The 27,421-nt window shown below is 43.1% G+C and overlaps 1 protein-coding gene across 4 annotated transcripts in view; it reads right to left on the bottom strand.

Moving 5' to 3' along the window:
* The window catches only part of IPO13 (importin 13), a 42,265-nt gene that overhangs the window by 9,210 nt on the left and 5,634 nt on the right, over nt 1-27,421 (bottom strand). For 2 of the 4 annotated variants that reach the window (XM_081916218.1, XM_081916220.1), the window contains exons 2-14: nt 19,010-19,746; nt 10,132-10,272; nt 9,255-9,396; nt 7,115-7,281; nt 6,775-6,895; nt 4,867-5,014; nt 4,004-4,185; nt 2,992-3,018; nt 2,289-2,423; nt 1,760-1,907; nt 1,146-1,222; nt 635-772; nt 155-251 (exon numbers count right to left, since the gene is read on the bottom strand). In XM_081916218.1, the coding sequence (XP_081772344.1) occupies nt 155-251; nt 635-772; nt 1,146-1,222; nt 1,760-1,907; nt 2,289-2,423; nt 2,992-3,018; nt 4,004-4,185; nt 4,867-5,014; nt 6,775-6,895; nt 7,115-7,281; nt 9,255-9,396; nt 10,132-10,272; nt 19,010-19,746 (2,260 nt within the window). Of the gene's footprint in view, nt 1-154; nt 252-634; nt 773-1,145; nt 1,227-1,759; nt 1,908-2,288; nt 2,424-2,991; nt 3,019-4,003; nt 4,186-4,866; nt 5,015-6,774; nt 6,896-7,114; nt 7,282-9,254; nt 9,397-10,131; nt 10,273-19,009; nt 19,747-27,421 lie in introns of all 4 variants that reach the window. The other 2 variants (XM_081916219.1, XM_081916221.1) reach the window with 1 other exon arrangement.

Genomic DNA, 27,421 nt, shown 5'->3' with positions numbered 1-27,421 from the left:
TTTTGGAACTGAATGAGCACAGCCATGACCTGAGGAAGGTGTTCCCTCCCCCCACCTGCACACACCTTATAGTCGAGTCTGAACAGCTGAAACCAGGAACAGCAGTTTTCAACGTGGCAGCCTCACAAGACTGAAGGTGCCCAAGCACACGTACCTTGCTGAAACAGTGTTAGCGTAACTGATGTGACGAGCAGAAAGAGCGCCTTGATAGGTGGGAAATGGGCAGGCTCATGGGCAAAGATGTGAACCAGCTGGGGATATAAAATACAAAGGAGACTGAAGCCAGAGCAGTCTGGTTTGACCCATTCCATTCCATCCCATATTTGTAGCCCCTAGCTATCCCCCGTGTAAGTCTAGCTGCCTGTTCTTTGCCTAAAAACATCAACAAGACCCTTGCTGCTAACACAGCAAAGGAGACAGAGACCAGCTGGCATAGGAACACTACAGTAGCTTCTCAGATATGTGCATACACAATTCGCGTGTATGGGGGAAAACACATTTTGAGCAATATCTGTGCTTGAACAAAACAAAGGAGACAAGCTAAAGATACTAAGTGGGTAGGAATTAATCTGTTGAGTAATCAGCCTCCATTGTAAACTTAGTAGCTTCCAGGAATTCTAGTACTTAGACTTACCTGTCGAGTGAGATCAATGGCAGATGCCTGAGGAATGGTGCTATACATCTGGCCCAGCATCTCACACAGTTGAGGCACCATGGGTGCAAAGTCATCCAGGAGGGTCTTCACAGACTTTTCAAAAATGGAGCACACAGACTGTGGGAAGAGGAAGGGCTGCGTCAAGGGAGGAGTGGTTAAATAACTTGTTCCTTAGCTAAATATCTATTGATTCTGTACTTCACCTTTCCTCAAAGAAGCCTGAGGTGCCATATATAGTTTCCTCCACCCACCTCCAATTCAGTTTTGTGAGGTAAGTTTGGCGTGGTCGGCCAAACTCCTAAGCCTAAAAGTAGAATACCAAATTGAACAGAATGTGGGAATCAACTGAAAAGAGAGACTTATCCAACATCACAAACATACATTCTTCAAGTTCTACCAACAACCACCAGTGCCAACCTGGGAATCTCCTATCTAACTATAGCTATGTGGGCAAAGTGTTGCTTGTTTTTTAACCTAGAAGATGCATTACCTCCACAACCTGGGCATCATTCAGCCACTTGCTGAGCACTTTCTGGATAAGCTGGAAGACTTGCTGCAGCACCATCACTACCTAGAGGAAGAAGATAAAAGATAATTATGAAACTGGCTTGGTCTACTACAGTTTGAGGAGGAGGAGACAGCTCACAACCATTCAGATCCAGGGATGAAAAGATGGTATTAGAGGCCTCTCTAGAGATTGCTCCACAACTCATATTATGCCAGAGTAGTTTTCAAAAGTCTCACAATACCAGATGTGCAGCTGCCCTCACTTCTTTTTAAAAGCGAACACAAAGAAAATATACGCAATTGAAGGGACATTCTGAGCTCTCTTCTGATCACTCAGTAGTCACGTCAAAAAGCTCACAATCTGCGGTGATGAAGTGGCTAATCTACACGGGCTCATTCCAATAGTTAAAGTAACACACACACAGTGCTATGTTGTACACCACCTATTTTCACAACCCTTCAACCATTCTATGCTACTGCCCTTCAAAAGTTAGAAGAAGCTGCCTACAGTTACATGGCAGGGAAGAGGCACAGCCAAATAAACATGGAGTTGTATGCCCTAATGTATAAAAAGAACTACTCAGACACATGTAACACCCACCGGATTGGGGCCCTGAGGCACCGGCAGCTTCTTGACCTCTGAGCTCTCATGATCATCATCATGATGACTGATGTCCAATGTGGTGAAGAGGTTGGAGAGCAAGCCCAGGATGTGGATGATGGCCAGCTTGTTGGAGGGGTTTGGCTGCAAGGCAAGGCATCACTATAGCAGTTACAGTAGACCCAGGATATGGGCCACTCACATCAGATGTCCCAGATTGGCAGCAAGAATGGACAGCACAACTGTGAAGCATAGTCTAGTGATTGATTCCCACCCCCACCCCCAGCCAATTCTCACCCACTCCGTTCTTGACTCCAGAAGCATAATGGAAAACAGGGCAGGGGGAAGGAATTTAAAAACCAGAGGACAGAGATAAGAAATGAGAGGCTTGCAAGACCAGGGAGGTATGGTTAAAACAATGCACAACTTGCAAGAAGAAGAGTAGAGTTTTACACACAACAGGCTCTATTCTTTCTTAAAAGAAGGTTGGCAAACAGCCACCACCAAGCAAGTGAAGTAGCTCACCGTTTCATCAGCCAGCTTCTCCAGCTGCTGGATGTAAGGAGTAATCAATGAGTGCAGATTCTTCAAAATCTCCTCCACTTGGAGGGCAGAGAGCAAGAAGCCCAGAGCTTGCATCAGCCACATGCACTGACTTGTCTGGGGGCAGAACAAGATGGACAACATTCTTAGTTTCTCCTATTATCCTCAGAAAGTCATGCTACACTACATCTCAGTTGGAGTTTATTCTCTCTCTATTCTTCGTCAACTCTAATGCTTAAGTCTTAGCTATGCCTTCTGGAAGTCTCAACACAGAAACCTGTGTTTAGTGCCAGAACTTAGCACCAAAATAGCCATTGTCAGAGCCCTGAGTCACAGATAAACACAAATAAGACTCTTTCATGCAGCTTTGGAATGCCTGGAAACATAATGGATGTCTATCTAAACTAGGAAAGAAAAATGTGTGACTCTACATATGCTTTTGGATTCCAACTCCCAACAGTTCTTGCCTGCAAAGCCAATGGCCAGCAACTTCTGGAGGGTCACAGATTCCTCACTCCTGATCAAAACTCTGTTTGGGAGACATGCACCCAATTTCACCAATTCCTCTAATCCTCCTCTCATTGACTGGAATGCTCAATACTTCGGAAATAATAACTTGATAGGTAATCATATATTCCATACACTCTTTGACCCTCTGCACCAGGGAGGAGTATAAATATCTTACCTTGTGAATCTGCTTCATTAGCACATCCTATAGAAGGAAAGATGTGAGAAAGTGAGTACTCGCCCCACAGCAGAAACATTTAACAATGCTCCAACCACAATATCAACTGACAACTCTGGGAGACAAACACTGATCTGGAGCATGGGCGCTATGAAATTTCAAGGAAACGTGGATAAGCAAGAGAAGGCTAACTCCCTTCTGATTATTCTTAAGCTTGGCCCTTTCCATACATGCTTTTAAGAGGGCCTTGAACAGCTCTCTACTGCTTTTCCTGAAGAGTGTTAAAGACTTGTATGATTCAGAGCAGCTTTTTCATAGTAGTTGTACACCTGTCTGATGTACCTATTGTTATCTTGCATCAATCTTTTTACATACCAGTGAGGGCTTGATCTTAAAATGCAGCTTATAAATATCTGAATAAATAATCAATAAGCACCCTCTCCCTCCTACAGTGAAAGCCAACCCTTCTCAAGGATGCTTCATAATGGATAAGTAGTCATCAGTGATTCATTATAGGCAGCGGTTTCATATAGCTTGTCTCCCAAGCTCCATAATGTCAGCAACAAGGATCAACAGTTCTGTTTCCTCCACACACCCTGCAAGCATAATTTTTCCTCTTCTAGCAGGAAATGTGAAGGAGAAACCAAAGACAGCATTTAGTTAAGCAGAAGGCTGAGCTGAATCTTGACCAAATTTCTACTGCAGAAGTAACTCAAAGTCAACCCACCCTGCCAGCTGCCAAAACAGATGCACGCATACCTTCAAACTGATAAGATTCAAGTTATTTTAACTGATACATGCAGTCAGAATTCCCATTCTGACAATGTGCAATAAATATTTACCCCACTAAATCTCACATACACACGCAGATATCCTCCTCAGAATGTTCCTACTGCTTTAAGCCCTGTTGAATGATCTCTCCTTTACATACAGCTCAAAACTAGTCAGTCACTTAAACTTTCATTGTCTCATAAAACCATGTATCCTTAGACCATTACTGTATTTCAGTTACCTGAGAGACAGCAACTATGTTGGCAGCATAGGGAGGCAAGTCATACTTGCATTCACGGCAGATTTTCTTAAGGGTTGAGACACTAGAGATGGACAACTCAGGATTGCCCAGAGCCTGTAGCACCAGGGGTAAGACATTGTTGATCATGACAGGGTGGTCAGCCAGCCACTCTGAAAGTGCTCCTAGAAAGATAGAAAATGCAGAGTCAGGAGCTGCTCTGTTTAATGTGCCAAATGCTATCAGTACAGTCCACAAAAAGCAAAGCAGCACCCATCAGTATTTAGTTATTTAAAAGCATTACTAAACCACTTCATTAAAGGTCTAAGCAACGTACAAAAATACAGCAATAAACAGGATCATAAAAACAGCTAGTGCAGTTCCCTCAGCACAGGTGCACTATGTGCACATCAAGGTGCTCCATTCAAAAAACTGGCTGTAACATTCTCCACCAGATATAGCTTCCAAACCATCTCAAGGAAGCCCCATATGGACTACTGTAATGCACACCAATTTCAGGCATTAGGAATCTTTTCATTCCAAGGGCCACATTTCCTCACTGCCAACCTTCAGGGAGCTACATGCTGGGGAGGGGGAGTAAAAAAATAAATTGCCCCATTCTGTTTTGGCCACACTCAAAGCTGGCACACATATACACATAGCAGAGACAATACAAGGCTTTTTGCAGCCTAATTGTAGCACAGGCTTGGGCAAGGAGAGGGTACTGTGGAAGAAGAGGCCCTACAGGCCACATCCAGCCTATGGACTGCTGGTTCCATAGTGTTGTAAGACCTCAACAGCCTGAGGTTCTTTGGGTTAACCTTCCCTTTTAGCACCCATTCCCTCCCCATACCCAGTCTTCTTACCAATAGTGAACATAACCGTATCTGCAAGCTGCACATTGCTGATGCTGATGTGAGGAATGAGCCCAATGAGGCCAGGCACTACATCCGAGTAGTTTACATCTATTGTTTCTGCAATGGACTGGAACCCATAAAGCAAAGCTTCTGTGTGCTGCCAGAGAAAAAAAGATTTCATTCTTGAGCCCAGGCCGAAAAATGCCCCACATAGATATTTTAATTTTTTTTATTTATTAAATGTATATACCTCCCTTCATCCGATTTGCAACATGGACTGCATGTTGGTGCTGAATTTTACAAAGGGTGGTTCAAACACCACTACCCAAATGAACAGATATATAAATATTTAAAATTTATTTAATCAAACTTGAAGGCAATGAAGGCAGAGACACGGTATGTTGAAAAAGTCCCCAACCTAGATTTCATTTTTACAAAAAATATGTAGGGCTAACTTCCATAAAAAGTTATGATGAGTTGTTGATCCTTTACACTTAGTAGCACAATAATAATTATTTCACCAGTAAGCTTTTTGCAGGGGCATCATATCTAGTGAGTCAAATTCTTCAGGTCAAGGAACCCCTTTCCCCAGCAACATAAAGCACCTGCTATCCTTCAGTGCAACCCCAACTAGGCATCCTGAAACCACTGGCTATATAACACACAGGGCTCACCCACACTTCCACTTGTCCCATACCTTGAAAGCATGGGTCCAAGAGGTTTTCCACTTGTCCTATTTGTCTCACCACTTTCCATGAGAACAAACACCAGTCTGCAGAAAAATTGATTGGCGTTTGCTCTGATTCAGCAGTAAAAAGTGGGTTTCCTGGGGAGAAAGGGGCGGGGCAAGTGCAAGTGTGGATGAGCTCATTGTGTAGTCTCTCCCCTTCCTGCACCCGCAAGAGGAGGCAGGATACACCTGCATCCATGCTCCCTCTCACCAAGGGCTATTCTAGCAAGATATGGACTGCTGAGGCTGCATACTTAGTATGCTGGAGTGCTGGTATGTTTGCTACTGTCTTAAGTCTTCCAGGTGCGTGGACTGTAAATCATGGCTAGGCAGGGTTTTTGCTTGGCTGTCACATTGATGAACGAGGAGCCCCTGCGGTCACTGGTCCTTGACGCCCATCACTGTTTGCTGTGCCAGTAACACACTGTCAACATGCCAAGGTGAACAGATACATTCTGATTAGCTGCCACACAGAGACCTCTAGCCTGGCATTACCACCCATCATGGCACAGGAGACATATCAAAGAATCTTTCAGCAAACTGTAAAGGCATATTTTCTTTGTAACACTGGAGGTAGTGGGACAACTACACTCCTCAGTTTTCCCAGTACAGAAACCTAACTTGTAGACTAGTGATAAAAACATGTGGTAACACAAACCCTATGATAAGGAAAAATAGATGTAATTGAGCATGCATTTGTTGAGTCCGCAATCCTGCTGTCAGGTATCTTGCATAATTTGGTTGCTGCCACACAGTGATGGGAGGTGTGGCAGAATGATTGCAAAAACCACCAGCAGTGTCTTACACTAGGAGAGAAATCAGCAAGCTGGAAGTTGGGACATCGAAGTAATCCTTCAGTCCCAATTTTATAAACCACCAACTCAGTACTACAAGGAAGAGGTTTACACATTTCAGACCCATTCAACACTTCTAACAACTTTTTGGAGCTTTGTGACTTTGGATTGCCCTTGCACACATGCTGCTCTGAGATTTAACAGATGGTTCTTCTAACCAAGACACTCTGCACCTTCACTTTACCTTAGCACCTCTCTTCCACAATGCTCTCTCCCCAGGTCTAACCAGGACTAGTACCATCCTTTCTTAAAAATCTGCAGCATATTCAACCTCTGTGCTTGCTGCATTCCTCTAGCTTGGTGTTCCATTTGAGGGTGGAGTTCTCCACTCACCTGCCATGAGGATGGGTGCTCTGTGTTGGTCAAGAGGCGACCTAGTTTGTCATATAAGCTGCTCAGCAGCTCTGCTCCAAGCATTTCATACACATACATCAAGGTGTCAGAGATGTCCACTCTGAGGAAATGAGCAATAGAAAAAAAGTTACAAAACACTCCCACATTACCAAATAGCAGCTAGATAGAAATTGCTGAAACAGTTATAGCCCATAGCCAAATCAGGGCAAGTTCAATGTTTACTCCCATTAATGAAGCATGATCAACTTCCTCTTCTGCAGATTATAAGCACTGCACACCAACTGAATGCTAAGGGATATGATTAGGCAAAAGGTCATACCGGTATATCCGAAATTGCTCCTTTTCATCAGAGGACCAGCAGCTGTACTCTTCATCAGAGGGAAACTGTGCCTTGTGCAGGAGCACATCCACCAGCTGGAAATAGACAGGCCGATACACTTGCTGATACATGGCCTGCTTTTCTGGATCAAAAGAGAGGATGTCATCCTGTAAAGAAAAAGATCATTCAACAAGTGGAGATTGGAAAAATCAGCCCTGAACTCCAGCAATCATGTTGATGTTAACACAATCAGTCCCCCAAGCATTTTGATGTGATTGGGGGGGGGGATCACCTCTCATTGCTGTTGAATCTCTATATGGGAAACCCAGAAATGACATTTTAAAGTCAAGTTACTCCACTCAAATATTCTCCTTAATGCATCTAAGATCCTTCCTAGCTTCTAGGAGCAGTTCTACATAATACTTTGTCAGGTCACTCTCTCTGTAGTATCATTCCTTCTCAACACATTGACACCAACTAGACAAGCACAGAAGCCATCACAGGCTGGTAAAGCAGCTGACCACGTCTGCTTTCTTCTACTTTTAGTGACCAACACCTTGTTTTTTCCTTTAGAGACAGTTTTAGCCAGGTAAGGAATAAATCCACCCCCTACAGTATAGCAATGTCTGCTCCAAGAAGAAAGCTGGGTATTCCTATGCTGCTCAAGGCTGGCATGGACAAGGTTACCTTATAAACTAGGCTGATGCAAAAACAGATGTATAGAAAAGAAAAGTAAGAAGGGATTCTGGGTCACTGAATACAATCCTGGAGCTTCACTAAACCTCTGATTCAAGATTCTCACACTAGGCAGAGCTTATGAAGGAAATAGAAAAGGATGATCCTGGGTTGCCTGGCACAAAATTACCAAAGGTTTTGGGAACCCACTGGAAACTGCAAAGGTGTGTACTGGTGTGGGTTAGACCATGCAGAAAAAGTCTTCTGCTGTCTCTCTGTTCTTGGGCAGCCTATAAAAGATGCTGCTTCAGTTTTGTTCCCTTCATTAGGGATGATGTGCCTGTGGACTCAAGTACTGCGCCAGTCACACACTGAGACAATGCATGACCTCATCTCATTTCAAGCTGGCACCCAGAGAAGCAGCAGCTCAACAGCTAGCCTTGCTCTTGGGCAGTGCAGGAGTATGTCAGGCTAATTTGCCATGCTAATGAAGCTTCTGGGCTCCAAGGAAGTGTGGGGGTGGGGAGGGCAAGTCAGACCAGGCTGCACTGCTTCAAGGACTGTGTCTCAGCATAGCAGCAAGCATACACCACAACAGACAAATCTGCATCTGCATTAATTGTGCTTGCAACTGGGAATAGCAGCACTTTGCCTGTCAAGACAGAGAACAAACTTGGTCTTCTTTCATAGCTGAAAAGAGCTATTATCTGTAAGGCTCTTCTAATAAGGCCACTGATGCACTATGGGTTACTCTAGTAAAGAAACACCTTGCCACCACTAGACAGCAAACTAAATGGAGCTCTCTTCCTGTCAAAACAGGGTACTCACAGTCAAGTTGTTCTCTAGCAGAAAGAGAGGAAGATGATAAATCTACCTCATAGCGAATAATTTGATTCATGTAATGAGGTGTTTAGTTTACACACTTCTCGAAGATGGTGGAGTCTGAGCTGCAAATAAATACCTGCAGCACCTAAAGGGAATTTAAGGCTCACGGGTATATCTGAGCATCTTCTCTGTTGCCACAGAACATACTACTGGAACACAACCATGTTTATACACCATGTTTATGCAGTAAGCAGAATTACTATACATCCTTGTCACTCACTCTGGCCTTCAATATATGTATGCAAGAATGCAAGAATTTCCACTCTATTAAGCACAGAGCATACATCAAGTTTGGCCTCAGAGCTTCTAGTGGACAATTCTAGAACATTCCATTATACTCAATCCAGAGCCAATATCTATACAATCTACATGACAAGTGCTTGCATATGCAGAAAAATTAGTGTAATTGTCATAAACAACTTTAATGTGCTAGCTATTAGCCTTGCCAACTTTTTCATGTAGAGGCATGCAGAACCACTAGTACAAGAACATGCCTGGCACCAACCAAGTACAAGCCAGAGAACAAACCTATAAAGATGGCACTGAAGAAGTCCACTTCATGAAGGTGGCTAACACTTACCTGAAGTGTATACCAGAAAGTGAGTGTAAGCGAACTCGTGGTCTCATTGACAGGATAGTGTCCTGGGATCCCAGTGCAGAACATGATCATGTTAACCAGTGCTAGGAAGCTCTGCCAGTGGTCCACTTGGTCCAAGAGAGCTCTGTGGGAGATAGTAGGCACACTGCATCAGGAATTGGCTCTGCCATTGCAGGTGCATAGAAACAGCAGTCACCCCACATTTGGGATAATACAGTACAGTATATCAGTGCGCTATACCCTCTACAGCAGGCATCCCCAAACTCAGCCTTCCAGCTGTTTTAGGACTACAACTCCCATTATCCCTAGCTAACAGGACCAGTGGTCAGGGATGATGGGAATTGTAGTCCCAAAGCAGCTGGAGGACAGAGTTTGGGGATGCGTGCTCTACAGGAAAAGAGCTAGGAAGCAAACTGAAAGGGATTCGGCCAACTCATGGAACAAATTGCCCAGCAAGTGGACTAGATACAGTAGGTTTAGGATCTTCAATGGCTTCCAGATGGAAAAGGGTTCCGTATAGTCCAGGCAAGGCAAAACTTGGCCCTCCAGCTGTTTTGGAACTATAACTCCCACCATCCCTAGCTAACAGGACCAGTGGTCAGGGATGATGGGAACTGTAGTCCCAAAACAGCTGGAAGGCCAAGTTTGGCCACACTTGGTATAGTATCTCTGCTATCATGCACAGATACATTAGAGTCCATATGACCCTTTGGATCTTTGAGCTGCTTTAGAATGAGGTTTGGGAGACTTATAGGCTGCTTAGCTACAAAGGAAGCTAGTAGGGCAGAGGGAACACCCCCCAAAATAGCTCCATTTTCTACAGATCATTGCTATCAGATTCCATCACCATTCTCCTCACCGGGAATGATTCTCCCCCAGGGCAACAGCAATGCGGCAGATCCCATGAGATGTCTCCATATCCCTGCTCTGAACTGCTTGACGTAGTTGTTCCTGGAGTCCCAGAACAGGTGGGATGAGCTTCAGAAGAGTATTCACATACCTGCCAAGGGAGAGAGGGGATGGGAGGCTTTATGCCTATATAGCCTCCTAAAATAATGAACTGTCAATCACAAATGTAAAATGACTCCTGCTGAATCAAGCCAGATATCAGTTTTGCCCAGCCTTCCATTCCCCATGCTGCCCAACCAGATGCTTCAGGAAGCTCGTAAGCAAGGGATGAAGGTAACAATCCTGTCCTGCAATTTGCTCTGCAGCAACTGTACTCAGAGTTATATAATCCGTGAACCTGGAGTTTCTGTAAATACTATTGCTTCTGACCTTTCATAAAGTGGCTTATCTCTTGCACCAGTGAAATCCACAAGTTAGTTGTGCACTGTGTGAAGAACTATTTTCTTTTTGTCTATCCTCAATTTGCCAATCAATAGTGAGTGACCCTGAGTCTTGGGAGGAAGAAAAGAATTCTCCACCACATAACTCATGATTTTTTTGAAGCTCTATCATCCTCTTCTTGTCCTTTATCTAAATATAAAAGCCCCAAACACCAAGGGCATCTTACACAGACCCCTCCTCCACAACTCTGAAAGTGCCAACATCAGTCAGGAAACCCAAGCCAACTGTAAAGAGTGTATTTTGTTATCTCTATAGGCTTGTCACATGCAAACTACTGTCACATTAACCAACACATCAATCCCCATTTTGCCTCTTGGAAGTGAAATTTTTCAGATATGAGATTTGCTATACCTCTTAAATGATTCTTCCTGGCACAGAATATTGATAACTTACATTAAATGGCCTTCTCTTCCACAACAAACCTTTCAAAATTCCTGATCTACAGGTCTTGTAAGCTAACAAACACTGCTGAGAGAACATACCTAGAACTTTCATGATGAAGAGTCCTGTAGCACTTTAAAGACTAATACAGTGGTACCTCGGATTACAGATGCTTCAGGTTACAGACACTTCAGGTTACAGACCCAGAAATAGTACCTCGGGTTAAGAACTTTGCTTCAGGATGAGAACAGAAATCGTGTGGTGGCAGCGCAGCAGCAGCAGGAGGCCCCATTAGCTAAAGTGGTACCTCAGGTTAAGAACAGTTTCAGATTAAGAATGGACCTCCAGAACGAATTAAGTTCTTAACCTAAGGTACCACTGTAACTCATGGCATGAGCCTACATGAAATACCTGAAATAGGAAGCAGGTTTGTATACACCATGGAAGAGAAAGTATTTTACAGTAAGGCCAAGACAACAAAATATAACATATCCTGGTCCCAATAAAGCCTAAGTGTAGTAATATCTGCTGAGCGCAGATGAACACATAACCCAGTTAGATGCATTCTTTTCCCCAGATGAATGCCAAAGGAACCAGCTCACACTAAGTTGTGTCCTTTCTGTGCAAGATGAAACCATGATTATAACACTTCATGGGATGCAGTGAGGTAGCCATCAACAATCCCTTTTTATACCAAAAGATAATGTAAAGTGTAAAATTCGCTAACAAACATCATGTCCTAGCCATCTTAAGAATCCTCTGTTATTTTCTACATAGGATAACAGATACAGATTTGAAGGCAGATGACAGAACATATCTCATGAAGGTTGAACAAGTGAAAGAGGCCTTGATAACAATGTTGAGAGAGGTAGGCTTCACAACTCAGTCTACTTTGTCACGTTCTAGCATGATTCTGGTGATGATGATATTATTATTATTATTATTATTATTATTATTATTATTATTATTATTATGCATGCTAGAAGAGTAACTGTTTAGGGCACATGCTATAACCTAGAAAATAGGGTGCTGAAAAGGGCTGGAGCTCCCCAGAGCAACATTAATTTTCTGAGGCCATTTCAAATTAGTTTCCAGCTTGGTTTTGGAACTGAAACTGTCTTAGTCTCCCTTCTGGGTGACCTATGCCAAGGGAATGAGACCCTGCTAATTCAACTATACACCTCATGACTTTCAATACTATTGACATTGCTATCCTTCTAGATTGGCTGCACTGGGGGAGAACAGGGGAACCACACTTTGGCGATCCCATACCAACCTGAATCATCAGTTCTAGAAGGTCATGGTGCTGGACTGTTGCTGTGACCCATGACAGTCATGCCATGTTGTTCCACACAACCCTAATCTGCCCTTCCCATGTTATACCAGCATCTGTTTGGGAATGGGGAACCAGTGGTTCTCCAGATGTTGAAGTACAGCTCCCATCATCCCTGGCTATTACACACACTGGCTGGGACTGATGGGAGTTGGGAGTCCACCAACATCAGGAAGGTCATGTGTTCTCTATCTCTGATCTACATGAAACTACTGAGTGAGATTTGAAAATTTAGGGCGCACTTGACACCCACCTCTATCATTTTTCCTTCTAATTCAGCTGGTGCTGTGGCATTTAAAAATGCTGAATTTGTGCCTGGAACCAGTAATTGGCTGCATGAGGACCAATGTCCTGAAGCTCAATCATGACAAGTTCTATTGGTAGGTGGTTTGCCTGCCTTAGTAGATTGGATACACAGTCTGGAGGTGCTATGAGATCTAGCCTTACTTCTGGATGCCCAAGTAACCTCAGCGGTACGAAATGCCTTTTACTACTCTAGGCTGGTACAATCAAGCTAACCACAATTATTCATGCTCCAGGAAAATCCCATTCAGATTATTGCAATGTATTGTATATAGGGCTGACCTTGAAGAGTTTGGAAGTCAGTTAGTAACCTAGTTGCCATATTTTGCACTACTTGGGATGAGATATATGGAACACATCTTGCCAGTCTTAAAACAACTGCACTGGCTCCTGCATTGATTTCCAGAGCAAATTCACTGTGCTATTTAAAGATCTAAACAGCTTGGGATGAAGATACCTCAGTAACTACTTCCTCCCACATGAACCAGCCAGGGTTTTAAGATCCTCTGAGGCTTTTTGTGCCCTCCCCCATCTGAAGCAAGATGGATGGTGATGCACAATGGGGCTTTTTCTACTGTGATGCCCTGTCTCTGCAATGCTCTCCCCAGGAGGTCTGCCTGGTGCTAATTCTACTTACTTTCCATACCAAATGAGGATCTTTTCATTCAGCCATACACTTTAGTGTCTTTTAGTCTCAAATGATGGTTTTATCTGGCTTTTGTTTTTCCCCTGCTGTTTATGTTCATTGTCATTGTACTTTAATTGAAGCATGTTATTTTAAATGATTTATACAAACTGCTTTATGAGGGTTATCCAAACACTTAAAATAATGAGCACACACTAGATACCAGGATCAAAAAATATAACTCTGGTGGAGATGCAGCTGCGCATTTCCCTCTCATCACACACACCACTTAATATATGAGGTGGGTGCCCATACATGCACAGGCCCAATTGCACACGCAGGAATATAGGAAACTGCCTCATACCGAGTCAGACCACTGGCCCATCTAGCTCAGTACTGTCTACACTGACTGGCAGCAGCTCTTGAAGGTTTGAGCAAGGAGACATTTCTGGCTCTAGCTGGAAATATCAGGGATTGAACCTGGGACCTTCTTGATAACAACAATAATTTTATTATTTATGCCCCAGCCACTGGGCGGCTTCCAGCACATATAAAATATTGTAAAACATTAAACATTAAAAACTTTCCAATACAGGGCTGCCTTCAGATGTCTTTTAAAAGTTCTGTAGTTCTTTATCTCCCTCTTATGCAAGGCAGATGCTCTGCCACTGAGATATGGCCCTTAAACCTCAACCAATACATAAATGTAAAGGACTTTGGTTTTTGGTGCAAAAACTCAACATCACTACTCTTCTGGAATTTACCAGCTACAGGTGAATTTAAAATCTGAACTCAGATTTTAAGGATGAGTGTGTTCTGCTCAAACTTCAGGGGAAAATAATCTGCATATGGTTTCCCTGTTCTGGCTTCCCTGGTCTACTCTCAGTGCTCAGTGCTTGTCCTTCCTTCTGTATAGTTCCATTACCCCACAACATTTCACAAAGTCAACATTTTCATGCATTCAGGATGAAACATATTCTGAAATGGAATACAAATCTAAAGCTGTATGCCATTCACAGAATTTATTCCATTTGAAGAATCTGTTGGTAAAGGGGAGGGGGGAGGCTGAAAGAATCAAGACCCTTGAATATCCATTTCCTAAAATCAAAAGTACAATGCTCATACAGTGGTCTCCTGGGGGCATCCAGGCAGCTACTGCCTCCCTGTGCACAGCAGTATTCCAGCACCATATAAGCAATTTCATGCCTGTCAATCTCCCTGCTGCTGCCAATAAGTGATTGTAACCATGACAACAAGCACAGAGGAAATGGTGGGGAAGAGCAAAGGATGGCCCCCAGAGAGAGGCTGTGCTGGCGGCTAATCGGCCAGCTGTCAGTTACCTGGCTACTGAGGCATATTATCTGGAGAGCAGTTATTCTGCACTCGCATGCCTGCCGCCATCGCACATGCAGCCCACAGATACAGGTGGAAGAACACACCAATGTGCATGCATGCAGCACTAAACAGTTCAAAGGCCATCCATATGCTAGCATCACCTTCAAGGCTGAGTTCTGCACTGGAGACCCAATTCCTCTATCATTTTTTTAAGCTCTCAGAACAATTAGGACCACCCTCATATCAATTTACTTGGGACATATCACGGAATGCCAGGTTATGGTTTGAAAGCAGCCTAAGCTAGTAGACAGATGCCCATCTCCCCACAGTCACTAGGCATATAATATCCTGCAAAGGGAAAAGTACGTGGTCATGTCACTGGTGTTTAGAAGCCTGGGGTAGAGAGATCAGGCTGCTCAATAAGCTGCAAACGTAGGAAGGAGGTGAGGAAGAAGGCAGCATTTATGCCCCGAGGGGCAACTCAAATGAATCCAGTTCTGCATTGCTGTGTGCAAAAACTGAAGTGGGTGGAGGAGGGGAAGTGCGCCAGCTCCAGTGGTCTCCGACAACAGAAAAGCATGTGCATCAAGGCTGCCAGCAAGCATCCACAGACAATGCAATGGGGGGAGGGGGCAGCAGCACACTCAGAGAGCTCAAGGAAGATTCTTAAGAGCAACAGAGACTGAAAGGAGAAACAGAGCTTAATCCTGTTGATCCAGCCAGAATCATATTGCTATTCAACTTCCTCTCATTCCTCACTGATCTCTAGTGAAAACAATGGCACTGCATGCACACACACAACCCTTGTTGCTCCCTCCCTACAAAGCTTATGCAACCACTATCTTGCCCTGCTGCCACCCATTTTCAAACTAGTCTCTATGTCACATCTTTCCTTGTGGCCACCTAATGGCACCCAGTGTCTATCATTTTGGGCTTCTACACACAAGTTTACTTATTCCCTAAGGTAGCGAGTGCTTCTGTTCTAACCTATGGTTAAAACATTAAAGACTGACCGACTGAGAGTGAGTGCCAGTGCTATTCCGTGGCCTGTATTCTGATCCCTGAAACGCATAGTTATGGTATATTTACTAGTGATGTGTTTTAAGTTTCTTTTGACCTTGCTTAAGCTCTTATTTTGGGGGGGGGGACAGGGAGAATTATAATATTTTTAGACCACCTTTAAGGACAAAAACCCTCTCAAGGCACAATGCAACCATGATAAGAATGCTTCAGAAAAGCCAGTCTACTTAAAAAATAATGAACATTCAGGCAACCCAAAGCTAAACAGACTCCCTTGGAAGGTGGTAGACTTTCCTTCACTGAAGGTTTTTAAGCAGAAACTGGATGGTCATATGTCATGGATGCTTCAGTTGAGATTCCTGGATTGCAGGGGGTTGAACTAGATGATCTTCAGGGTGCCTTCTAACTCTACACTTGTATGATTCTATGAAATCATAAAATACAGTCTAAAATCACCAGCTATAGCATGAAGCAAAACACAGTCTTAAGCAAAGGCCAGTGAGAACGGATTGCCTTTTAGTGCTCTCGTAATTGCTTATAGGGTTGATGATTTATGAACCATGACAAGGAAATATTCCAGAAGTGCAGAGCCACCACAAAAAGATCCTCTCTCATGTAGTGGTTGCTACAGGCAACATGGCACCTATGAAGGCTTCCAGTGGTGCCACTGGGCAGGTGCCCTAGACTCAGCTTTCATTAAAAAAAGTCTCTATGAGCAAAATGTGTAGATACCTCCTAAGTGATTTCAATGAAATGTGAGTGATATGACTACCTTGTATATTTTTCCTGGTACTAAAGCAAGCTTCCCCCCTCTTGTCATTACACAGCAACTACATCTGTGTATGTGTGATCTCCATAATCAGGACCAGCAAGACATTGCTGGTTCCTCATGGTAAGCATAAGGTTGTCTTTCTGTATGTACCACTTTGGTGTAGCTAGTAGTGGCTGAACCACCTCACATCATGTAACTAGGACACATCTAAATTAGTCCTTGCTAGTGGTTTTTAAGTCATTCAGCAGATTGAGTTTAAATAAATGGTGGGTTGTAGCAGTAAGCATAATTCAGAATTTAATATTACTGCTAAAGAAGATTAACAAATTCCCTTTCTGGTCCATTTTGAATAGGCTGCAATCAACTTAGTGCTAAGGGAATTGTTCCATCAGAATAAGAATTTATGCTTGTCTGACAAACCATCTCCCGCCCCGCCCCCGCCCCATTGTGGGGGTTCTTCTAACGCTTTGGAGTAGATCTGGGGATGGCACAGGGGTATATGATGGGGGGGGGGAGAAGGGAGAAGTCCCATTGTGGTCATTGCACTGGCTCCTGCTGGAGCAACAGTTTAGTTGAATATGGCCCAGTGTCACAACACACTTGAATACAAGTGAAATAATTACTTTACTATACACCTTATAATTCTAATTTGGCAACCACTAAGAAAATGCAAGAGACTAAAAAGGTGATTATCCAATGTTAGCCATACTCATCCGAGTAAACCCACTGATATCAATGGGTCTATTAAGAGTATGGCTAAATTGGATCACCACTCTAAGATCTAAACTCATGCACACACAGCCAATGCTCATCCAGCTCTCATAAGAACTGCTTAGAATGAGACATTACAGCAGGGATGGGAAAACCTCTTCAGCCCAAAGGCCATATCTCTCATGGGCAACCTTCCAGAGGTTGCATGCCAGTAGTAAATAGGGTCAGAGGCAAAAGAGAACAAAGCAACAGCTGTGACTTGGTACAATAGACCACATTCCAGCTAAGCAAAAGTCAGGTTTTTACACATCCATACCTATTTCTCCATTCCCCATCCAGGCAAGAGACATTATCAATCACAGTTCAAGGACACATTTCAGCCCCAAAAAAGCACTTGAGGAAGGAGTGGAGTACAGCTGATGAGAGGTGTGGCCTGGGGAAGAGGCCTGGCCTGGGCAGCATCTTGAGGGCCAGAAAGAGACCTGGAGGATCCCATTTGGCCTCCGGGTTTAAAGTCCCGACTCCTGCTCTACTTCAACCCTGAGGAGTTTGTTCTATTGCACCTTTATTCTTATGAAAAATGTATTTTTGAAATCTAACCCGTCTATTCTATTACTACTAAAGGCCAATGTTTCTCTTTTTTCCAGCAGCACTGGTAAATAGTGGTTTACTCTGCCATCCTTTTAGATATTTGAACACTGGTATCATGTTCCCTATAATTTTCTTTTATCTAAATTGAGCATGTTATACATTTCCAAGCCTATAATATCTGTTGTCATGAATAGTTCTGCCACCTGAAGAACCACAGCACTCATTTCCTTAAAAAAACCAAAAACAGCTTTGTTGATGAACCTGTGGGCAAGGTCTCTCACTCCCAGACATCAAGGATGTAATCTGTACTATGAACAAATACAGTCAGGGAAGGAGGGGTGTTGGGAGTAGAGAAGGAAAGAGAGATGAAAGGAGATAGGAAGCAAACTATATCACAGGCCCTGTCTGCTGACAGAAACTTCCCAATTATGTTTGCACCCAGAACCACACCAATGTAGTCACAACAGATTCTAGCTCTGCTAGTCATTAACAGATTTTGAAACAGACCAATAGTCCTGGACAACTCCCTTACTCACTTAGATTCCATACTGTGCCCAAAGGGGTTACTGAATTAATGCACACCAGTGAACCTCTACAGAAAAAAGGTGAATTCCTCCATTCATGACTACCTTTCATATCACACAAGACAAAGAACTACAACCAACAGCCACAGCAAATGAATTCACAGAGAGGTGATTTAAGACCTGGATGAAGACACAATGCAAGACTCTAATGGGTAGGGGCCCAAAGCTGAGCTGTCTGGCCACTCCATGAACTCTCTTGAAGCTTACGAGAGGATGCATGGCATCCTTCCCTAGTTGAAATTAGAACAGAACCAACAGATGCTCTTGTAGATTGGCTGTGGCTACAGAATGTCTGTTTTGAAGCTTGGTAGAATTCTGTCTCACAAGAATCAACCACATGATTATTTAAAAGTTAATAATACTAGTTTTAGCTTAATTTCAGTTCTGGTAATTCTGTTTTTATTGGCTGATACGTAGTAACTAAAAAAGTCCACAAAAGGTTGATGCTTGCTTGCCAATGGTTGCGCCAATTCAAGAGTTCCTCAATCTCCTCCCTTGCCCCCCATCTTCAAGAAGACCTGCGGAATTTATGTACTGTCCATGGATATGAAACTCTACACAAGCACACTCTATAACCTCTTTGTTGGAATCAGAGTGTGGTTCAGAAAGCTGATTGAAAGTTCTGTCAATACAGGTTCTCCCCTTGATTGCTGCATGTGGAAACAGTCAGCTTACAGGGGAGGCTGCACAACTGTAACCACAACTGACCCACAATTTGGAACCAACACTTACCTCTGAGCATCAGGCTGGGAAATGGCATTGACAATGGCCTCCACAGCTGTATCAAAGAGTTCTGGATCGCGCAAAGAGGTGAAGGCTGCCTGGATCAAGTTTTCACACTCCATCAGGGGAATCTCTAACTGCACCCAGCTCGAGAAGCACTTCAACACCTTCTGTTTAATGAAGCTGGGAGAGTCTTGTTGCTGTAGTAATTGCTCTAGCAGGGGGAAGACAGAACTGCACTCCTGTGCCAAGACGCTACGCACCTGCCCCTTACGGTACTGAGGCAGGCGGCTGGTTTGGAACTCCTCAGGCAGAACAGTCAACAGCTCTAAGAGTGCCAGGCAGCGTGCTCGCCCATCGACATTAGAGTCCTCTGCCTGAAACATGCGCACCATGTCAGCAACAGCACATGGCCAGGCCTCTGGCATCATGTTTAGTGCTAACGAAGCCAGTGCCACACAAAGCCGGGTCAGCACAATCTTGGAACCACTAGCAAAACGGGTTATTTGGCTGAAGAGCTGTGATTTGAGGCTTTCATACTGGTCAGCTGGGATGTCATTCCAGTAGCGTGAAATCTTGATGTGGAGGGCGCTGGCCCCAAAGTACTGGATCTCAGGCACCTTGTCCATATCGAGAAGTAGCCAACTGAAGTGCCAGGCTTGTGGTGAGACTTGAGCTTGCATCAACCATTTCTGAGCCAGATTCTTGTTTTCAATGTTGGGGTCATAATACAACTGGTGAAGTGCCTAGAAGGTAGAAAATAGCAACTTAGCCACTGTTTTATATATGCTTGTAAGACAGTAAAAAGCCAAATCCAGATCCCTTACTGTTAGGTACCTGGTTCATGAAACGTTAACTCTCTCCATACTACAAAAAAGAGTAACACCCTTGCTCTCCCGTACTTTAGATCAGAAGAGGGCAGATATGGTTGAGTGGGGACGATACTACAGATAACCATGCAATCAAGTACAACACAGCAGTTGGGGACTGGTAAAAGTCTCAACTGCCCTCAGCAGAAGAAATTCAGGATAAGAGTATTCTAAGTCAGTGAACAGAAAGTGTTAATTACTACAGTGGTACCTCTTCATGTGAACGGGATCCATTCCAGAGCCCTGTTCGCATCCAGAAGCGAACGCAATCTGCATCTGCGTGTGTGGCGATTCGCAGCTTCTGCGCATGCACAAGCAGTGAAACCTGGAAGCAACGCGCTCCATTACTTCCGGGTCGTCACAGCGCGCAACCCGAAAATAATTATCCCGAAGCTACTTCAACCCGAGGTATGACTGTATTTCAAACCTTTAGTGCTGTAATAATATCCTTCCACAATGAAGAGCTCATGTTTTAGAACTAGGAATGGTAGAGAACTAATATAAGGGAGCAGCAATTTAATGAGGAAAGTGGGGAAATGGAAGAAGTTGCTGAACACTTCCTCTGCCCTAGCTGCTTATTTTTAAGTTGGGTTCCAAAACATGACGAGAGAAAAGTATTTGGGTGGCAATTCTGAAACAGAAGATTCAGAATCCCCTTTATATTACCTGTTTCTATAATACATTACAATCACCTCCACCCCATCCCATGCTTAATACCTGTTCATCATGGTGCTGTCACATCTAGGTGAACCCAGTTTTCAGTGCCACTTTGCTGAACACACAATGCAATATTCCCCACCAACCAAAACCTTTTATTTCTGTATTTTACATATGGGAATAACAGTCTGGTCCATCTTGGTAGTGGCTGTTTCCTGGATATACTGAGTTATAGCTAAGGCTACTCCACACTTGTCCAATGCCTAGAAAGCACAGGTCTGAAAGGTTTTCACCTTGCCCCATACTTTCTAAGCATGCGTCCAGGCGGTTTTGCATTTGCCCTACCACTTTCTCTGGGAAACCCCACTCTTCACTGCTGAGTTAATCTGCTGAACGTCAATCTGCTGAAAATTCGACTGACATCTGCTACGATGTAGTGGCAATGAGAGGGTTTCCCCAGAGGAAGCAGAGGGGCAATGGAAGTGTGAACGAGCCCGGAAGTTCACTTTCTTTACATAGACAGTAAATTCTTCCCTACATAGCTAGTAAATTCTTTTCTGTCTCTCACTCAGAAAAGCTGTGCACCTGCCCATCAGAGGCGAGCTATAACAGTGAGGCTCTCTGAATTTTGGGTTCAGGTTACCAAAATTACTCAGCTACTACTGAGTATCCTGAGCTTGCCAATGAAGCAAAATCTGTGCTGCTGCCATTTGATAGTGCATATACTTGCGAGACAGGTATTTCAGCAATAACTACTATGAAGACAGTATAAATACAGTATAAATACTATAAATACAGTAGCCGGCTATGTATCAATAACGATATGAGACTATGCTTGACAGCCATCAATCCCCACATTGATCTACTCATTAGCGAAGTGCAAGCTCAGCCATCCCACTTATATTTGCCAAAATGGACTTTATTGTGAATAAAGCTATTTAAAATATTCATAGTTCAAAATATCTAACACTGCTTGTGTAATAGCATGTTTTTAAAATATTTTTAATAGCTCATGAAGCAATATTCTGTAACCAGGTGATTGGTGGTTACATTCCCATAAAAAACTGAGTATCTCTGTAAGTATTATAAATATTTCAACAAGTTCCATATTAATAGGGGCATTAAATAAATTTTTGCTTGGGTGCCTCAAATAATGGTTATAAAATAGGCAAACGTGCAGTTAAAATGCATGAAATCGACATCTGTTGAAGACCTAAAGTACAAAACTCATGTGATTCTAATAGTGGATCTTCATAATAAAAAAGTTGGGAACCATTGCTTTTAACAATGCAAAATGTTGAAAAACAGAGACCACAAAACTGATTAGTTTTATCAAATGTAAAAACAAGAAGTCTCTAAACATAAATGCAAATATTTTAATGGGTAGGTGTAGCAAAGGGGAAAAAATACAATATGAAGTCATATAGCTCCAGATGTTTTAAGCAGTGCCTACAAAGAAAAGCATCAGGCTGCTGATCAACGAGTGCATTGTGCAGCCATGGCCTGACTTTGTGTCAGGTTCTCCACAAATTGTAATCAATGATATTTCTCAAGATGTGGCACAGACTGCACTTGGTCCTTGTACAAATCTGAAGCAGACTACAAACACACATAAAATTCCTATTAACTACTGAACTTTATAGTAGGTTCCCATGCAGCCAGAATCTATTGAAATATAAGGGTTAAAATTATTTATATTTTTGAGCAAGGATTGTCATTAGGTAACCAAGTTTCTTAAGAGCCTCCAACACCAAAACAGAAAGCAGAGTTTGACAGCTTTCATGAAGGAGGACAGTAAACCATGCCCATTTGTATTTGGATTGGTGCTATATAATTTGTCCATTGTGGTCTGGAGTAAGAGTGAAACTGACAGACAACCAAATTTGCAGATGATGCCAAATTATTCAGGATGGTGAAATCTCAGCAAGACTGAAGAGCTCCAGGATGCTGTCCCTAGCTGGATGAATTGGCAACAAAATGGCAGCTGAAATCCAACATTAATAAGTACATGAATAAACATTACACCACTCGGGCTTTAAGTTTGCTCACACACTTACTGAATGTAGTCAGCACATAACTAACACAGTCACAGAAACACACAGGAGCTCAACTGCTGCATAAACTAAACCATATTACAGTCTCCCTACACAAGTGTCTCATGACTTGACCTGCTGAGACTTCAAAACCTCCAGATCAGGGGTAGGCAAACTAAGGCCCGGGGGCCGGATGCGACCCAATCGCCTTCTCAAGCCAGCCCACAGACAGTCCAGGAATCAATGTGTTTTTACATGAGTAGAATGTGTCCTTTTATTTAAAATGCATCTCTGGGTTATTTGTGGGGCATAGGAATTCGTTCATTTCCCCAAAAAACAATTTAGGCACACCACATGGTCTGACAGACAGTGGACTGGCCCATGGCTGAAAAAGGTTGCTGACCCCTGCTCCAGATAATGCATCTTAAAGTAACAGCATACATATGCCCCTTCCTCTAGACAACGGAAGCAAGGGATCTTTCAAACGAGCACTTTAAAAGTGGCAATAACGGTTTCTCAAGCCTCAGACCAGCTTTATGGGTTCAACACCATAAGGAGTTGGCATACAGCGTCCAATCCGGTGACTAAAGAAATGGATGCAGAATGGAGTGCCGTAAGAAAGCCTGAAATACTGTGCTATTCTTGGGCCAATAGAAATGGCAAAGTTTGTAACGTTATATCTTGTAAGCAGCCCAGCATGCACGGCACTTTCAGTGCAACAGAGTGAGGTCTCGCCAGCAAAGGATCACTGCTGGGAAAGAACTCACCTAATGAACACCACAGCACATGGTATACTAATGTAGTTCAACTGATGAGACAACACTATTGACACCCTGAGCCTTAACCAGAGACCCAAAACAGGATTCATTTCTTTTCTCTGACCTCTCAAGCAGATTGGCACTGGGTTTGCTTTATTAAAGGAGCATGAATGAAAATGTGACATATCAGGTTTTGATGCTTAAGTAGCAGCAGCAACTGCCACAAGCTCAGTGTCCCTGGTGCAGTGCTTCCTCCTTCCAGGCCTCCTCTGAGCTTTTGAAGAGTAAGAAAATAGCAGTTTGTCTCCTTGACAGCACTATGTAAATAACAGCAAGCTGAATTCTCAAAGTCCCAGAGACTAAGTGAGAAGAGGAGTTCCAGCAGATATCAACAATTAAAGATAGCATGAGTACATGAGGCCACTCCAGGTTAGTGAACACACAAAACCCATCCCGTGTTCCTATACAATCTCTCTCCCTGGAATTGCAGGAGATGCAGTTGTTTGAGACATACTTCTTGCTCCATCAAACTGAAGTGAATGGAGACCAACATGATGTCACTGTGCACACTCAGGATATGGCCTCATAATCCAATGACCCCAATGGGCCAAAGAGGGACTGTATGGCTGCTGACTCTGCAGCGACTACCACTCCTCACCTCCTGGAAGGCATTCTGGGTTGCTTTCCTTTCAGTCCTGTCCAAAGCACCCAATATCTTGATCTCCTGAACAGCACAGCCAATTGCCACCAAGCAACAGGAACCATAGCAACCAGAGCATCATCTGTTCATTCAAGCAAAGACCTAGCCCTCTCCACTATGGCGTAGAGGGCACAGGCAATCTACATAGAAGGCGGAAAGGTTGCTGAGAATTGCCCTGGTTCTGCAGTACTGAGCGCAGTCAGCTGCAACCACAGTCTCAGTTCTGCCACAATACAGGCGTGAACATAACAAGCATTTTCCTCCCACCCACTTGAGCCAAATATTGATGGGCCCATATTATAGAGTTCTGTGCCAACCAAGCCGCCAGACATGTTTGCCAGCAGCCAATGACATCCTTCAACACGTCGAAAACATTGCTGGCATTACCCACTGCCTTCAACCCCCACAGTACGCAACATACTGTCACCCCAAAGACAGTAAAGCACATAACAGAGGAAGATGGGCCAGCCTTCAGCACCAACAGACCAACAGCTTAAGAAGACTAGATGGTAGTGATGGTGTTATTTAGAATGTTTGTACCCAGTCTTCACAGAAAAGGCTTGCAGAACAGCTTACATACAGTACAATCAACTAAAACAAGACAGAAAACAAGTTTATTTAAAAAAGCTAATTCAGTAACAAAAGAGCAGCTTCTAGCAATAGCTCTTGCTACAGTGAGTATGCCACTACTACTGACTAGAACTAGGGAAGGGGCATGAGTTCTAGGGCTTAAGCTGCAACGTGGTTGAAGCTTGACATTTAGGAGTGACAGAAGAAGAGTGATGACCCAGGGCTGATCTTCGGAACAGAAGAGTGTTCAAAGAATGCAGATTCTGGGAGAAAGAAAGCCTACATTTAGAGCAGCAGCTGAAGTTCCAGACAAAGGAACACATAAGTATTCACATTCTTCACCTCTAGTACACTAGAGTCAGCTTCTTTACAAGAGGAAAGTACTGCAGACACTTGGTGTGGGTGTACACACACACACACACACACACACACACACACAGACACAAAATTTACAAGAAGAAGGGGATCATATGCCCAGTTAATGTTAACCCTACGAAAGAATCAAGACTACAAAAGTCACAGAAATATGCAGTCCATGTCAGAGATTGCTTCTTGCTAGCAAATTGCTTTAAAAAATAAACTCTCAAACTGAAACATCACAAACTGCCTCTTTCACTTACTTTCTAAAATGGGCTATTGATAAGGGCTAGCATGATTGGCCATCTGTCATCATGAAGGAAACACCTATTACTTGCTGTTAACTAGGAGGTATGCAAGAACATCAGAATATATGGTTGACTCTTTGCTTGGCACAAGAGACCAGCATTGATCACAGTTGCAACCATGAAACCAGGCGACACAATACCGCAGGCTACACAACATCTTTTGTAAGCAAATTCAAACATACCCTGTAAAAAACAGAAGCCCCATTGTCTATGAGTAATGACATCTTGTACTGCAGGAACAAAAAACTTCTTTCTAACATGCACAGCACCAATACCTTCTGCAACACAATTCATAATGAACAGTGTAAAGCAAACCTAAGAAGCCACAATATGCACAGGTAGTGGTTTGCTCTGTTCCAAATACTCCAGCATCCTATCCCTGGAAATCAAGCAGAGGCATGTCCTTGGGGAAGTCACTTTTAGCTGATGCCAGCACAGGGTTGTGCCAGGCAACCCAAAACTGTTAGAGCTAAAGATGGTGTGTTCTTGGACCTGTTGCTTTGCTGCTCTCAACAGCAGCACTTCCAGGGCTAGCTCTGTGCAAGTGGAGAGGCCATGTGCTGGTACTATGGTTCATAAGACCAGGCATAAGACAAAATAACCCAGTTATCAGCAGAGGTATAGTGTCCAGATCAAGGGAAGCAATATTACCACTCTATTCTGCCATGGTAAGACCACGTCTAAAGTATTGTGTCCAGTTCTGGGCACAATTTAAGAAAGATAATGGCAAGCTGGAACATATGCATAGGAAGGCAACCAAATGATCAAAGGCCTGGAAACCCAGCCTTATGAGGAATGGTTGAAGGAGTTGGGTATGTAAAGATGAGAAAGACAACAATCTTTAAATATCTAAAGGGCTGTCACATGGAAGATGCAGCAAGCTTGTTTTCTCCTGCTTTGGAGGCTAGGACCCAAACCAATGGATTCAATTCACAAGAAATGAGATTCCAATTAAACATTAGGAAGAACTTTTTGACAGTAAGAGCTGCTTGACAATTGGAACAGACTCCATTGGAAGGTGGTGGATTCTCCTTCACTGGAAGTTTTCATGCAGAAGTTGGATAGCCATCTGTCATTAATGCTTTAGTTGAGATTTCTGCATTACATGAAAAAGATGTTTAAATATACGTTTGTTAAAAAACCAGAAGCCTTTTTGTTAGGAATAACAGGAAGAGAGATAAAAAGAAGTGATTATAAACTGTTTCAATATGCAGTTACAGCGGCAAGAATATTAATGGCCCAAAAATGGAAACAAGAGGAATTACCAACTTTGAGCGAGTGGGGAATGAAACTTATGGACTATGCAGAATTGGACAAAATGACTGGAAAAATTAGGTATCAGAAAGATCACAAATTCATTGAGGACTGGGGAAAGTTTACGGAATATCTGAAAACTATATGTGATGAACAGACAACGCTAGTGGGTTTTAAAGAGGCTTTGTGATAATATAAGGTATATTGTAAGAATGGAACTGAGATGGAAGGTTAATTTCAAATCGGCAATATTACATGGAAAATGCGTAAAGATATGAAAAATGGATGATTGAGGGAGGTGCTGGTGGAAGTTCAAAAAATTGTAAATTTGCAAACACGGTTGTCAAATTTTTTTGTAAAAGAAAACTTAATACAAATTTATATATAAAAAAAAGAGATTTCTGCATTACAGGGTGTTAGAGTAGCGATGACCCTAAGAGTCCCATCCACCTCTACAATTCTATGATTCTAAGTAAACAAGGCCAGCAGGTGAAACTTGAGCTAAGGCTTGCACTCGCGACCACTATCATTCTGCAGACTTCCATTTGAAATGAAATGCTACTATACCCTGAAAGTCCAATGAAATCCTCAACAGTACTATGGAAATTTAATGGAAAAGGAGCAGGTCAGGAAAGCTGCTCCCAGCTGCATACAAGGAAGGGGATCTTCAGACTACTTTGACAACAGTAAATCAGCAACAGCATTTTTAAAGAGTCAAAGAGGCAGATTCACTTGTATTTCTATTCCCCAATATCTTGGTCTGAAGGCAGCTGTCTCAGCTGTCACATCACACAGGCCTGCGGCTCACCACCTCAAATTAGAAGTGATGGAAACCAAAACCTTTTTATCCAGGGAGAGAGCCTAGATGATACAGCCCTCACCTCAAATACACACACATGCCCACAAGAAAAGGGG

Source organism: Podarcis melisellensis (assembly GCF_964234715.1).
Source record: "Podarcis melisellensis genome assembly, chromosome: 6".
Taxonomy (NCBI): domain Eukaryota; kingdom Metazoa; phylum Chordata; class Lepidosauria; order Squamata; family Lacertidae; genus Podarcis; species Podarcis melisellensis.
Note: the sequence above shows the minus strand (reverse complement) of the source record. Positions and strands in the feature narration are given on the sequence as shown.